Below are 16,428 nucleotides of genomic sequence, written 5' to 3'. Positions count from 1 at the left end.
AGCTTTGCTTCAGAAAACAGGTGCAGCAGATAAGCCAGTCTATTTTGAAAGAAGAATATGCATGCGGTAACCCAGATAATTTCAAGAGACTAGCCCTGATAGCACGAGTGCAAGTGCGCATCATGTGTATCATGGCTGCAGCTTAAAGCCAAAATGTGGTAAATTGGATGAAAAAATCCCAGGGGGGGAGGATTGCATTTTGTACATTAGGGTTGTGCTTTATTGTCAGTAACAGGTTCACTAACATAAAGTCATGTTTGTGCACCCTGGTGCTGTGAAATTAAGCAATTATCCCCGATGGGGTGTTTTCCAGAGGTGTAAATAATGAGCTGTGCATTAGTCTGGTGAACTGTCAAATGACCAGCCATTATTAAGTGCAGGTAGGTATTATAATGGGGAATGCTCCGCCAATACAATTTCATCTTGTGACTCCTGAAAGTGTAAATGCCTGGAGTGCGTTGGCCACATCTCAGTGATATCTTAAGTCTAATTGACAGGGCCTACGCTGCCTCCTGGGGCACAGCAGGGCTGACAGAGTAAGAATGGAGATTAAGCAAGGAAGTGAACCAAACGTGAGGCGAAGGAATGAGGTGTGTTATGAGGGGGGGGTTGGTGGGGGGATATGGCAGACCAGAACGTATGAAGGTGATGTGCAAGAGATCGCTGGTCAACTAGCAGCAAGAGCTGGAGCACTGTCACTTTCTCCGCTGGCCCTGACAGCGATCCATTTGCGGGCCTCCTGGTACTAACAGAGTGCTAAAACCCAATCAAACAGGCTGGAAGGAAAAAGGCGAGACGCTTGGGCCCAGCCGGCTTTCATTTGTGTGAGCAATTCACCTCTGACTGACCCGTTCAGGCATCTTTAATAAGCCGCGCGCGTCATGTACGGCAGAAAATCCACATTTGAGGACCTGAAGACAGTCTGTAAAAAGCGATAGTGCTTTTTGAAATCTCCATGTTTGACCTCGTCGAGGTCAAATGAGAATAAAAATAGCATTTAAGGAAATACGGAAAGAGATTCTGTTTGTTTGGCACACTGTGATACTGTAGAGTGAAACGTGTGTGGTTTGTTTTCCTCTACAACCTCCCACATTTGATTAAGTCAGTCTGTGTCTTGTTCTTGTCATTAATAAAGGAAGAAAATAGCAATATCAAATATGAATTATGTTTTTCGATTTACTTTAGAAAAATATACGTGTATATTATATACGATTGAGATCAATTACAGAACCAATAAAAATGTCATAATAGGCCATAAAATATAGCGGAGTAGCTATCCATAATACTAAAAACAGTACACTAACAACAGGGCAGATCTTACTACTTTAATTCTCTGTGAAAAGGTCAATGTAGGCACATTGATCAAGTGCACTTGTGACTGGGTTGGCACTGGTGAGCACTTAGGCAGATTAAAACAACAATATGTTTAATTATTGGCTTTTTGTTGCTCTTTATCCAGAATGATTAACAGAACATTGACAAGCCATTTAGAAAAAATACCTGCAGACTATCAGGTTTTATTTCTTGATATATCGTCCATGCTTCCCTGAAAGGAACAAAGATTGATTTCATTCTCTGTTCAGAATATTTAGCATTACAAGCAGAATAAAAAGTTACATGTAGGGAAAGAGATCAGAGTAACACACATGGAAGTCTTCATTCAAAGATTTACAATGTTTTCACCAGAACCAGTACTTACCAGCAGTACGCCGCTGCTCAAGTTCAACAAAAGATCAGAGGAAGTTAGCAGCTGAAGGCAAACACGAATCAAATGGCATCATGTCGCTTGTGCAGGCTGTGTTGGACAGTGTCCACTGGCACCCTGGTTTGCTTTGGTTTCATCTCCCCTTGAAATGTTTGGTGAGAATGTAATTAGCTAGCACTGGGCAGCCACAGCCTCATTTGAGATGGGCTTCACTGGCATTGTTTTTTCCTTTTTTCCCCTTCCCTTGTGTGGTACCGCACACAGAATTAACTCCGACAAAATGGTAATTAATATTTTTCCCCTCCATTGTTGAAAAGGAGAGAAGACACACGTGAGCGCTGTTGCCAGGATCGGCACTGCCAGGCCATCTTGCCAGCTTTTTTTTATGTTTGCTAGGAGGAAGTGATTTTCAATGAGCTAAAGTAAAACAAATGATATGTTTCTGTACTCTATTTGTCCCAACTGTTTATAAAAGGGTAGCAAAAAAAGTTTGTTTCCTGATTTCCTGAAATATTAAAAGTGACATTTTTTTTATTTTTCAGGACGTGGGGGATGTGGGCAGGAACAACAAAGAACCAGTACAGTCAGATGGTCTATGAGAATGGAGAACCCTGCTGGCAAGGAGGTTCACGTAGCACTATAGTAAGTACTGAATGTGTTTCACACTCACACTCGATGTAATGGGAGCATATGAAGGCACAAAGCGGGCGACATAAATAAATATAGACAGATGAACAAATGGTACATACACGCTGACAGACCGTCATATAAGCAGATGTTGTAAGTTGTTTTGCACGGCTCATTAGAGGTCGAACCAAAATAAAAGATGCGATACAGACCTCATTTGGATTTTAATTCATGAGACATTCATTTAAATGCTTCTCTTGAGTTTCATTTTGAAGTTTTCCATTCATACTCACCATCTTTGACGCTAGATGAATAGTATATGAATTAAGCAGTTTTCTTTTTCTCTTCTTTTAAATGTAATGTTCTTGATGGACGTTTTTAGATAATGGCAGAATATCAAAAAAATAGTTCGGGCCGTAGCCAGGATAAACAAATTAAAGCTGGCCGCAGATACAGGCCAGAGAAAAAGAACATGTCCATTTCGGCACTTAATCCATCAGTGCAACAACATGTCATGCGGTGCTAGGTTGCAACCTCCGGTTCTGAAACGTGAAGCCAATTTGCATTCTTTCTAATAGCCAGCAGGGGGCGATTCCACTGGTTTTAAATGACCCACTTTATGGTCTCATTTAAAATCTTCAACACAGCATGATGTTATTTTTTAAAAATGATGGTCCCATTTAGTTCAAATAAAGCCACGTATGTTTGATCACCTTAAAATGTATAATTTAGCGTTTGGTTGTTAAGCTCCACCCTCTTCTGTCACAACCGGTTGTAAAGAAATGGGACAGATATAATGTTTTCATACGCTGATCAATTAAAGTAATTTCTTCTTTGCTGTACTCCTGGTTGTTGTAAAGCTAACGCTTTCTAATTTTGTATTCATTATTAATAGCCTGCATATAAAGGGAAGGCTGCAAGACCTTCAATGTGGAGGACAGGTTGAGTTGAGAGAAAAGGCAAAGTGGAACAGCTGACATGACTGTTGCTGTGCTGATGGAATTAGTTGTGCGGAAATGTACATTAAACTGAATTTATAAAGGCAACCGTAAACATGGAGGACGTTTAGAGTTTTTATTAATTAGCGAGCAGGGTCAATTAAAATAAAGGCCTGTATCCAACATAAACCTAAGTCCTGGTTCTCTCTGCCACTGAGGTAAATGTACCCCGCAGACACAATATAAGACTAGTTGGAAACTGAGCCTTGATAAAACAATCCTCTGGTTAAAATGTATATATTTGATTTCATATTCATTCTCATTATCTCCCATAAAAATGAAACACCAATGTACAGTTTACAAGTGTATAAAAAACAAGCCATGTTTATGAGATCCTCCCACCACAGAACGCCAAATACGCTGTAGATAATGAGAGTCCACTTACAAATAAATCCAACTTAAGTTAACTGTCAGAGAGGCCAGGGGGGGCGGCTTGTTTCCAGAGGGAAAGCTCAAGCCAAATGAAGCAACTCTTGCCACATTCATTCGGGACAGTTTGAAGCCGCCTTGCTCCGTCTGCTCTCTGCACGCCTCACACTGCGCATGTGTATTCCAACAATGGAGACTTAGTCAGTCAATCAGTAAAAGACGTTCAGTCCTCACAGCCCACTCAGCAGCCTGGCAAAAAGATGTTTTGTTCAAAGCCAAGTGATAGAAGCTGACTTGCCTTCCCCCCTCTGTCAGTCTACATTGGTTTTATGGTTAATGTTGCTCCAGTCGAATTCTCCTGCAGCTTTCCCTTCTTCTACCATTCTCTCCATTTCCATTCAGCCTCTTTTATGAGACCCATTTACATTTTTTTGTGCGAGAATTTTTGCTCAATTGAAAATGTAGCACATTTAATCATCTTATTTTCGGTGCCTGGCCCCCTCTTCAAATCAGAGTCCAATAAATGTCGCTTGCAAATGTATGTACTCATGCCATCCAGGGACCCCCCCTTTGAAAAGACTAAATTGAATTCCTTTGATACGACCCCCTAACCGAGTGCAGTCGGCATAAATGAAGTCTCGTCAGAAGTCGGCGCTCATTATATTTGAAATGCCGAAGCCCGTCTTTGGGTAGCGCTCTCTCTTTCAGAGGTGAAAAGCACTTCTCTCGTCGTGCTCGAGTAGTGGGACCGGGTGATGTATTGTTTCAGTGGTGGATTTTGAGGTAATCCAAATTCAAGCAGCATGCAGCGTGTCTTAAGAGTCAGTGGGGAGGGATGAGCTCAACTCTTTCGGTTATTAATTAAATTGAAAGTGGATTGTGGTTGTTACATGTGAGCAGTGAGTTTAGCTACTTTAAATCTATAACAACTGTGGCTCCAGGTTTAAAGGAGAACTACTGCTGTTATGGTATTTATGCTCAGGTCTAATACAAGTCCAAATTGAATCAACAATATTTGCGCGCACACACACATAAGAAAACACTTTGTCTCACCAAGCGGCATACACCCACTTAATATCTCTGTGCAACCAGATACTAAGTGACATAACAAAAGACTTTTTTTTTTTTTTTAATCCAAGTACAGTACAAAACCAAATCAGCAGCCTGAAACTTCAACACAATAATACCTGTCAAGTTCCCATCCCTGTCTCTCCAGGTGCTTTTGTTCCGTTAGAGGAATCGTCTGCTCAGGGTGCAGTATGATGTGAGGGGGTTGCTATGGAAACCCCCTAGAAGTAAAATACGTTGCGTTTTCCCTTCTCCTCTCTTGCGGAGGGTGTTAAATTCACCTATTACAGCCACGACTGTGGTAATCACTGTTCACACGTGGGGGCCACGCCACGTCCCATAACACCAGTGTCTCGCTTTTCACAGCACTTTGGGTCTCGTACTCCCTGATTTGAAGGCTAGACAGTGTGATGACACCCTTCGTGTGTAGTTCGATCACTTTATTTGACTAGAGGACCTGATTATGTTTGAATCACTGGACTTCTAGTGAATATCGTTTCTTAACAAAAGTTCTGCTTAGAAACACTAAAACAAGAGGACGGCCAGCGTCTTCAATCAGCCTCCATTGGGAGACGAGACTGGCACGGCTCTTGATTCAGGCTAACAACGGCTCCTCTCCCCTCACCACCTCAACTTTTCTTCCTTTGTGCTTTTCTAGGTCACACTGACATGCGGAACAGAGACAGCATTGCGATCGGTGAAGGAGCCCAGCAAATGCCAGTACATCATGGACTTTCAGACTCCTGTGGCCTGTCAGCCGGTGCTGAAGCAGCGGGGCATACACAGTGAACTGTGACCCCTTCCCTTACTGGCCTAGCCTAGATTAACTTGGCTCCCCTTGGCTAGCCCGCAGTGACAGACAGGGGTCCTCAGGGTCCCCCCCTGACATCTGTGTTGTCAGAACATGTATACTTCCAAGCAAGTCTTGATAAGGTCAGAGTCAAACACTGCTCTGAGACCACTTTAGTCTTCATTAATTGTTACAGTGTTGCTTTGTAGTGTGACATTTAGTGTTACACAAGTATTCTTCACACTGCAATACAAGGACCTACAAGATTACTATGTAAATAATTGAATATATATAGTTATATATAGTTGAAACTGCATCGATTGCCACTGATTTAACTGTTGTATCAAGTAAATGTTGAGTCATGGGGATAAATAATTATTTTCTGCTGTAAATATTCACTCCAGCACCAAATGTGAATGAACCTTCAGCTGAAAAGTAGTTCCCAACAAATGCACTATTTTGTGTAAAGTTTGATTTTATGGATTATTAAGCCTTTTTTTTTTTTTTTTTTTAAAGATGTACTATATATTTGTGACTTGTCATTATACATTTGCATCATCAGAATGAGAAAGAAGTCAAAAAGTATTGAGACGAAGTAACGCATTGTTGATATTGTTTTTTTTTGGAGATTTTCAAGGTGCTTCCTTGTCTTACTGACAAAAGGAAAAATACAAAAAAGTATATAGATGATACAATATAGTGAGCCTCATCCTTTATATACTGTTTTCACTGTGATATATTAACACTTTAAGCTCAACATGTTACTATGTAGATAGCTGGGTAAATATAGTGACATTGCTACCATTGTAACTGCTGTATCAAACGAATGCTTATTCACAAGCACAAATAAAGCCACTTCATACTTTATTATAACCAACTCATTCCTTGTCGTAATTTTGCTTGTTACATCATTTCCTTAATGATCGCACAGTTAAACATTTTGTGTGTTTTTAAGTATTAAACCGTCCAGATTTCTACATACTAACGTATAGTGGACACACTTACAGATACTATGTACACACTTTCGGCTACTCTTAGTGATGCATTTTGTACTGAATATACCATCTCTTGATTTCCCAAGATTCTGCCAGCGTTTGCAGTCTGCTGCTTACTGTGCATGCTATTTATGATGTTATGTAACAGATTGTGGGGTTTGTGCAGCAGGGCACTTTGCTCATTAAGGGGGAGCTAAATCAGCTGTCAGGTATAGGCTGCCTGATGTATTCCTACCCTGCTGGGGCAGCTGGGTGGCTGTTTGCCTGCTAGCATTGCAACAGCCTCGGGCCAAGCAGTTTAGGACTGTTGTTTTTACTTTTTGATATTTATCCGGCTTCAGCTCACATCCACATTCTCCTTTTGAGGGTGACTCCTGACAATAAGGTGTCGGACAAAAGATGTTCCAGTAAGAAATTCTTAAAACACTGGCCACTAAACTGACAAGACAAAAAAAAATTTTTTTGAAACATATCTGTTTTCATTCCCCACCATCTCAAGGAAACTACATAATATCACTATGCGTTTGAATCTCTCCCCTATTAAATGTTTTAGATGTGCAACAGATGCCAAAGCTGATTTCAGAATAAAACATTTCTAAAAAGTGAGCCTTCACAAACTCTACCAACAGCTGGAAATATTGCCAATCACACAGACAGAGTCAACAACAGCACTCTGTCTAATGTTGCAGAAGGCATCACAGGCATCTGGTGAAAACTTTATATTGCATCATTGCCATATGGTGCGATTTTATGTTGTCCTCATGAAGAACTTCTCCTTGGATAAAACCTGCTTTCACAAAGGACCAGATTCGCCAATCTATAAGGTATCAACAACTCCACACTTTACTGAATGGATCATCATGTGGTAAATTACTCTCATGCTAACCGCGTTGCAAGATTGCAATTTAAATGGACAGTTATTTGGAAAGAAAAGCTAGCACTTTGAGTTTCTGTACCGGGTTGAACCAGCCATTGGTGTGTTGCGACAGATCAGGAAAACGAAAGAAGGGAGTTGTGGGAAGGATTCAGTAGGGAAACTGAGCGCGCGTTCTCACACTAGCACATACTTAGACACCTCCATGCAGCACATTTGCACATGAAGGGCAGGGATGGAAAGACTTTTCAGTAGAGCGTGGGCGTATTTGTGTGTTGACTCCAAATTGCTTAAAGGGCCCACAGGCTTTATATTGAATTTAATCTCCGACTCAGCTTTGTGGAAACTAGTTCAGGGTACCTGTTATCTGGAGTGGGAGATAGCGGGGCCTTCGCCTGACTGACTGACTAGTGAGTGACTGAGTGGTGACTGACGCCCACCACAACCCAGCACCGCTTTCACTCTGTTCGAGATTGTTTTAAGGTCCCTCTTTGAAAGGGAGGCCAGTTATACCTCCAGGGCTGAGAGGGAAAAAAAAGGGCATTCGCATTCCATTTCTCATGTCTATTCAGTCACCATACTGATGCTTCAGTCAGCTTCTAGCCTCTTCAACACCTTGTTAAGGCGTTAGGATGGTGAGGATACATTATGTACAGTATAAACATCTTCATGCCTATCATTTCTATTTCTGAAGATAATATACGTTATTACTTTTATAAAACAAAATGGCTTCACATTAACTTTAACAACTAAAATACAATCCCTGTGAGTTTAGTTAGACATCCTTAATGGTCCTTAAACCTGCAGGAAAGGCCACTGATTGGCATCAGATTTTAATTTACCTCTTTTATGACTTTTTCAAATATACTGTACTATTATCTTTTATTATTATTACTTTATTCAACCTACTAGACTATGACTTTAGCACTGTTTCGAAATACTTTTGAATGTCTTTTTTTTACATACTATACTGTCTTCTTATACCAAAACAGGCATACAAAGCCATGGTACGTTTTTTTTCCACCAAAAAAAAGTCATACTTTAGGATGTCGAAAATTCACGAAAAGGTCAGTCAAAATAAATTCAATAGTAAAAAGTCATAAAAATCGCTCGTATCGCCTTTCGCACCAAGTCTGAGTGTAGTGAGTCCAAAACAGGCATAAAAAGCCATGTTCAGTTTAAAAAAAAAGAAAAAAAAAAAGTCATACAGCATGTCGAAAATTCACGAAAAGGTCAGTCAAAATAAATTCATAAAATATTATCAAAAAATAGTAAAAAGTCATAGAAATCGCTCGTATCGCTTGTCGCATCAAGTCTGAGTGTAGTGAGTCCAAAACAGGGATAAAAACCCATTGTCAAATTCCCCCCCCCCAAAAAAAAGTCATACTATAGCATGTCAAAAATTCACGAAAAGGTCAGTCACAATAAATTCATAAAATATTAGTAAAAAATAGTAAAAAGTCATAAAAATCGCTTTTATCGCTTGTCGCACCAAGACTGAGTGTTGTGAATCCAAAACAGGCATAAAAAGCCATGGTCAAATTTGTCCCCCCCCCCCCAAAAAACTACTATAGCATGTCGAAAAAATAGTGAAAAAAACGACAAAATTCTTAAAATGTTGTAAAAATGATTTTAAAAGTCATAACATTTGTTTGTTAATGCGTGTCAATCAAAGTCTGAGTGAAATGAGTCCAAAACAGCCATGAAAAGCCACAGAGTGCATGCTATGGAACCATATGCACATATATGCAGCTCACCCTGGTTCCAATGGAAGTCCTTTGCTGCATGTTACATCCCCCTTTCCTCTCTGTCTACTGCTATAGAAAGGTGTCTATGCCAGAAGAAGGTCTTTAAAAAAAAAGCCTTAGTTATTTTTTTTGTTGCAAAAAAGTCATACTATAGCATGTTGAAAATTCACGAAAAAGGTCAGTCAAAATAAATTCATGAAATATTATAAAAAAATAGTAAAAAGTCATAAAAATCGCTTGTATCGCTTGTCGCACCAAGTCTGAGTGTAGTGAGTCCAAAACAGGGATAAAAAGCCATGGTCAAATCCCCCCCCCCCCCCCCCCCCCCCCCCCCGCCAAAAAAAGTCATACTATAGCATGTTGAAAATTCACGAAAAAGGTCAGTCAAAATAAATTCATGAAATATTATAAAAAAATAGTAAAAGTCATAAAAATCGCTTGTATCGCTTGTCGCACCAGGTCTGAGTGTAGTGAGTCCAAAACAGGGATAAAAAGCCATGGTCAGTTTTTTTCCCCCCAAAAAAAGTCATCCTATGTCGAAAATTCACGAAAAGGTCAGTCACAATAAATTCATAAAATATTATAAAAAAATAGTAAAAAGTCATAAAAATCGCTCGTAAAAGTTGTAAAAAGTCAGTCTAAAAAAATCAAAAGTCACTGTCGATATTTCATGAAAAAAAAAATCAATACTAAGTCCAAAACAGCCATAAAAAGCAAATATAAAATTTATCCCAAAAATGTCATAGTATTATCTCGTTATTTCATGAAAAAATTAATCAAAATTCAAATGTTGTTTTTGACGATGCCTTTTTATGACTGTTTTGGACTTACTACACTTAGTGTGTGCTTGCCGTACGATACCACAGCTATTTACGTCTTTTTAATAATTTTTTCGAACATTCTATTAATTTGGTCGCCTGACTTTTTTTGTCAAATTTCGACATACTATACTATGACTATTTTAATCATACTTTAGTATGACTATTTTCTAACTGCTTGCCTATTCATCCTTGTGCTCCGTTCACCTCCAGATCCAATAGATTCATACTCACCGTCCATCCATCTGTCTGTAAAAAATCACCATAGTGTTTCAAATGAAGTAATAAAAAGTCATGGTATAGTATGTTAAAAAGAATCACCTGCACTCTGTGGCTTTTCATGGCTGTTTTGGACTCATTTCACTCAGACTTTGATTGACACGCATTAACAAACAAATGTTATGACTTTTAAAATCATTTTTACAACATTTTAAGAATTTTGTTGTTTTTTCACTTTTTGGGGGGGGGGGGGAAAAACTGACCATGGTTTTTTATGCCTGTTTTGGACTCACTACACACAGACCTGGTGCGACAAGCGATACAAGCTATTTTTATGACTTTTTACTATTTTTTACTAATATTTTATGAATTTATTGTGACTGACCTTTTCGTGAATTTTCGACATGCTATAGTATGACTTTTTTTTGGGGGGGGGGACAAATTTGACCATGGTTTTTTATGCCTGTTTTGGACTCACTACACTCAGACCTTGTGCGACAAGCGATACGAGCTATTTTTATGACTTTTTACTATTTTTTACTAATATTTTATGAATTTATTGTGACTGACCTTTTCGTGAATTTTCGACATGCTATAGTATGACTTTTTTTTGGGGGGGGGACAAATTTGACCATGGTTTTTTATGCCTGTTTTGGACTCACTACATTCAGACCTGGTGCGACAAGCGATACGAGCTATTTTTATGACTTTTTACTATTTTTTACTAATATTTTATGAATTTATTGTGACTGACCTTTTCGTGAATTTTCGACATGCTATAGTATGACTTTTTTTGGGGGGGGGGGACAAATTTGACCATGGTTTTTTATTGGACTCACTACACTCAGACCTGGTGCGACAAGCGATACGAGCTATTTTTATGACTTTTTACTATTTTTACTAATATTTTATGAATTTATTGTGACTGACCCTTTCGTGATTTTTCGACATGCCATGACTTTTTTGGAAAAAAAAATAACTAAGGCTTTTTTTTTTTAAAGACCTTCTTCTGGCATAGACACCTTTCTATGTAGCAGTAGACAGAGAGGAAACATGGGATAGAGAGGGGGGATGTAACATGCAGGAAAGGACTTCCAGCCGGGATTCGAACCAGGATGAGCTGCATATATGTGCATATGGTGCCATAGCATGCACACTAACCACTAGACCAGCTGCACTCTGTGGCTTTTCATGGCTGTTTTGGACTCATTTCACTCAGACTTTGATTGACACGCATTAACAAACAAATGTTATGACTTTTAAAATCATTTTTACAACATTTTAAGAATTTTGTCGTTTTTTCACTTTTTTTTCGACATGCTATAGTATGACTTTTTTTTGGGGGGGGGGGACAAATTTGACCATGGCTTTTTATGCCTGTTTTGGACTCACTACACTCAGACCTGGTGCGACAAGCGATACGAGCTATTTTTATGACTTTTTACTATTTTTTACTAATATTTTATGAATTTATTGCGACTGACCCTTTCGTGAATTTTCGACATGCTATAGTATGACTTTTTTGGAAAAAAAAATAACTAAGGCTTTTTTTTTTTAAAGACCTTCTTCTGGCATAGACACCTTTCTATGTAGCAGTGGACAGAGAGGAAACATGGGATAGAGAGGGGGATGTAACATGCAGGAAAGGACTTCCAGCCGGGATTCGAACCAGGATGAGCTGCATATATGTGCATATGGTGCCATAGCATGCACACTAACCACTAGACCAGCTGCACTCCGTGGCTTTTCATGGCTGTTTTGGACTCATTTCACTCAGACTTTGATTGACACGCATTAACAAACAAATGTTATGACTTTTAAAATCATTTTTACAACATTTTAAGAATTTTGTCGTTTTTTCACTTTTTTTTCGACATGCTATAGTATGACTTTTTTTTGGGGGGGGGGACAAATTTGACCATGGCTTTTTATGCCTGTTTTGGACTCACTACACTCAGACCTGGTGCGACAAGCGATACGAGCTATTTTTATGACTTTTTACTATTTTTTTTACTAATATTTTATGAATTTATTGTGACTGACCTTTTCGTGAATTTTCAACATGCTATAGTATGACTTTTTTTTTGGGGGAAAAAAAACTGACCATGGCTTTTTATGCCTGTTTTGGACTCACTACACTCAGACCTGGTGCGACAAGCGATACGAGCTATTTTTATGACTTTTTACTATTTTTTACTAATATTTTATGAATTTATTGTGACTGACCCTTTCGTGAATTTTCGACATGCCATGACTTTTTTGGAAAAAAAAATAACTAAGGCTTTTTTTTTTTAAAGACCTTCTTCTGGCATAGACACCTTTCTATGTAGCAGTAGACAGAGAGGAAACATGGGATAGAGAGGGGGATGTAACATGCAGGAAAGGACTTCCAGCCGGGATTCGAACCAGGGTGAGCTGCATATATGTGCATATGGTGCCATAGCATGCACACTAACCACTAGACCAGCTGCACTCTGTGGCTTTTCATGGCTGTTTTGGAATCATTTCACTCAGACTTTGATTGACACGCATTAACAAACAAATGTTATGACTTTTAAAATCATTTTTACAACATTTTAAGAATTTTGTCGTTTTTTCACTTTTTTTTCGACATGCTATAGTATGACTTTTTTTTTTGAGGGGAAAAAACTGACCATGGCTTTTTATGCCTGTTTTGGACTCACTACACTCAGACCTGGTGTGACAAGCGATACGAGCTATTTTTATGACTTTTTACTATTTTTTACTAATATTTTATGAATTTATTGTGACTGACCTTTTCGTGAATTTTCGACATGCTATAGTATGACTTTTTTTTGGGGGGGGGGGACAAATTTGACTATGGTTTTTTATGCCTGTTTTGGACTCACTACACTCAGACCTGGTGTGACAAGCGATACGAGCTATTTTTATGACTTTTTACTATTTTTTACTAATATTTTATGAATTTATTGTGACTGACCCTTTCGTGAATTTTCGACATGCTATAGTATGACTTTTTTTTTTGGAAAAAAACTGACCATGGCTTTTTATGCCTGTTTTGGACTCACTACACTCAGACCTGGTGCGACAAGCGATACAAGCTATTTTTATGACTTTTTACTATTTTTTACTAATATTTTATGAATTTATTGTGACTGACCCTTTCGTGAATTTTCGACATGCTATAGTATGACTTTTTTTTTTGGAAAAAAACTGACCATGGCTTTTTATGCCTGTTTTTGGACTCACTACACTCAGACCTGGTGCGACAAACGATACGAGCTATTTTTATGACTTTTTACTATTTTTTACTAATATTTTATGAATTTATTGTGACTGACCCTTTCGTGAATTTTCGACATGCTATAGTATGACTTTTTTGGAAAAAAAATAACTAAGGCTTTTTTTTTTTAAAGACCTTCTGGCATAGACACCTATCTATGTAGCAGTAGACAGAGAGGAAACATGGGATAGAGAGGGGGATGTAACATGCAGGAAAGGACTTCCAGCCGGGATTATCGAACCAGGGTGAGCTGCATATATGTGCATATGGTGCCATAGCATGCACACTAACCACTAGACCAGCTGCACTCTGTGGGCTTTTCATGGCTGTTTTGGACTCATTTCACTCAGACTTTGATTGACACGCATTAACAAACAAATGTTATGACTTTTAAAATCATTTTTACAACATTTTAAGAATTTTTGTCGTTTTTTCACTTTTTTTTCGACATGCTATAGTATGACTTTTTTTTTGGGGGGGGGGACAAATTTGACCATGGCTTTTTAATGCCTGTTTTGGACTCACTACACTCAGACCTGGTGCGACAAGCGATACGAGCTATTTTTATGACTTTTTACTATTTTTTTTACTAATATTTTTGGAATTTATTGTGACTGACCTTTTCGTGAATTTTCGACATGCTATAGTATGACTTTTTTTGGGGGGGGGGACAAATTTGACCATGGTTTTTTTATGCCTGTTTTGGACTCACTACACTCAGACCTGGTGCGACAAGCGATACGAGCTATTTTTATGACTTTTTACTATTTTTTACTAATATTTTATGAATATATTGTGACTGACCCTTTCGTGAATTTTTCGACATGCTATAGTATGACTTTTTTTTTTTGGGAAAAAAACTGACCATGGCTTTTTATGCCTGTTTTGGACTCACTACACTCAGACCTGGTGCGACAAGCGATACGAGCTATTTTTATGACTTTTTACTATTTTTTACTAATATTTTATGAATTTATTGTGACTGACCCTTTCGTGAATTTTCGACATGCTATAGTATGACTTTTTTTTTTTGGGAAAAAAACTGGACCATGGCTTTTTATGCCTGTTTTGGACTCACTACACTCAGACCTGGTGCGACAAGCGATACGAGCTATTTTTATGACTTTTTACTATTTTTTACTAATATTTTATGAATTTATTGTGACCTGACCCTTTCGTGAATTTTCGACATGCTATAGTATTGACTTTTTTGGAAAAAAAAAATAACTAAGGCTTTTTTTTTTTAAAGACCTTCTGGCATAGACACCTTTCTATGTAGCAGTAGACAGAGAGGAAACATGGGATAGAGAGGGGGATGTAACATGCAGGAAAGGACTTCCAGCCGGGATTCGAACCAGGGTGAGCTGCATATATGTGCATATGGTGCCATAGCATGCACACTAACCACTAGACCAGCTGCAACTCTGTGGCTTTTCATGGCTGTTTTGGACTCATTTCACTCAGACTTTGATTGACACGCATTAACAAACGAATGTTATGACTTTTAAAATCATTTTTACAACATTTTAAGAATTTTTGTCGTTTTTTTCACTTTATTTTCGACATGCTATAGTATGACTTTTTTTTTGGGGGGGGGACAAAATTTGACCATGGCTTTTTATGCCTGTTTTGGACTCACTACACTCAGACCTGGTGCGACAAGCGATACGAGCTATTTTTATGACTTTTTACTATTTTTTTTACTAATATTTTTGGAATTTATTGTGACTGACCTTTTCGTGAATTTTCGACATGCTATAGTATGACTTTTTCTTGGGGGGGGGGGACAAATTTGACCATGGTTTTTTATGCCTGTTTTGGACTCACTACACTCAGACCTGGTGCGACAAGCGATACGAGCTATTTTTATGACTTTTTACTATTTTTTTACTAATATTTTATGAATATATTGTGACTGACCCTTTCGTGAATTTTCGACATGCTATAGTATGACTTTTTTTTTTTTGGGAAAAAAACTGACCATGGCTTTTTTATGCCTGTTTTGGACTCACTACACTCAGACCTGGTGCGACAAGCGATACGAGCTATTTTTATGACTTTTTACTATTTTTTACTAATATTTTATGAATTTATTGTGACTGACCCTTTCGTGAATTTTCGACATGCTATAGTATGACTTTTTTTTTTTGGGAAAAAAAACTGACCATGGCTTTTTATGCCTGTTTTGGACTCACTACACTCAGACCTGGTGCGACAAGCGATACGAGCTATTTTTATGACTTTTTACTATTTTTTACTAATATTTTATGAATTTATTGTGACTGACCCTTTCGTGAATTTTCGACATGCTATAGTATGACTTTTTTTTTTGGAAAAAAACTGACCATGGCTTTTTATGCCTGTTTTGGACTCACTACACTCAGACCTGGTGCGACAAACGATACGAGCTATTTTCATGACTTTTTACTATTTTTTACTAATATTTTATGAATTTATTGTGACTGACCCTTTCGTTGAATTTTCGACATGCTATAGTATGACTTTTTTGGAAAAAAAAATAACTAAGGCTTTTTTTTTTTAAAGACCCTTCTGGCATAGACCACCTTTCTATGTAGCAGTAGACAGAGAGGAAACATGGGATAGAGAGGGGGATGTAACATGCAGGAAAGGACTTCTAGCCGGGATTCGAACCAGGGTGAGCTGCATATATGTGCATATGGTGCCATAGCATGCACACTAACCACTAGACCAGCTGCACTCTGTGGCTTCTCATGGCTGTTTTGGACTCATTTCACTCAGACTTTGATTGACACGCATTAACAAACAAATGTTATGACTTTTAAAATCATTTTTACAACATTTTAAGATTTTTGTCGTTTTTTCACTTTTTTTTCGACATGCTATAGTATGACTTTTTTTTGGGGGGGGGGACAAATTTGACCATGGCTTTTTATGCCTGTTTTGGACTCACTACACTCAGACCTGGTGCGA

At 38.2% G+C, this 16,428-nt stretch overlaps 2 protein-coding genes across 3 annotated transcripts in view; both read left to right on the top strand.

Moving 5' to 3' along the window:
* LOC311009378 (glucosidase 2 subunit beta-like) overlaps nucleotides 1-5,747 on the top strand; it is an 87,113-nt gene extending 81,366 nt beyond the window's left edge. For both annotated transcript variants that reach the window (XM_084003510.1, XM_084003509.1), the window contains 2 exons: nucleotides 2,248-2,347; nucleotides 5,426-5,747. In XM_084003510.1, coding sequence (XP_083859636.1) covers nucleotides 2,248-2,347; nucleotides 5,426-5,563 — 238 coding nt within the window. In that variant the 3' untranslated portion in view covers nucleotides 5,564-5,747. The remainder of the gene's footprint in view (nucleotides 1-2,247; nucleotides 2,348-5,425) is intronic.
* Nucleotides 1-16,428, top strand: part of dctn6 (dynactin subunit 6) — a 213,862-nt gene that overhangs the window by 149,207 nt on the left and 48,227 nt on the right. The gene's annotated exons all lie outside the window — the stretch shown is intronic.

The sequence above is a fragment of the Eutrigla gurnardus genome (genome assembly GCF_963514095.1).
Source record: "Eutrigla gurnardus genome assembly, chromosome: 23".
Classification (NCBI taxonomy): Eukaryota; Metazoa; Chordata; class Actinopteri; order Perciformes; family Triglidae; genus Eutrigla; species Eutrigla gurnardus.
This window is presented reverse-complemented; position numbering and strand designations above follow the sequence as displayed.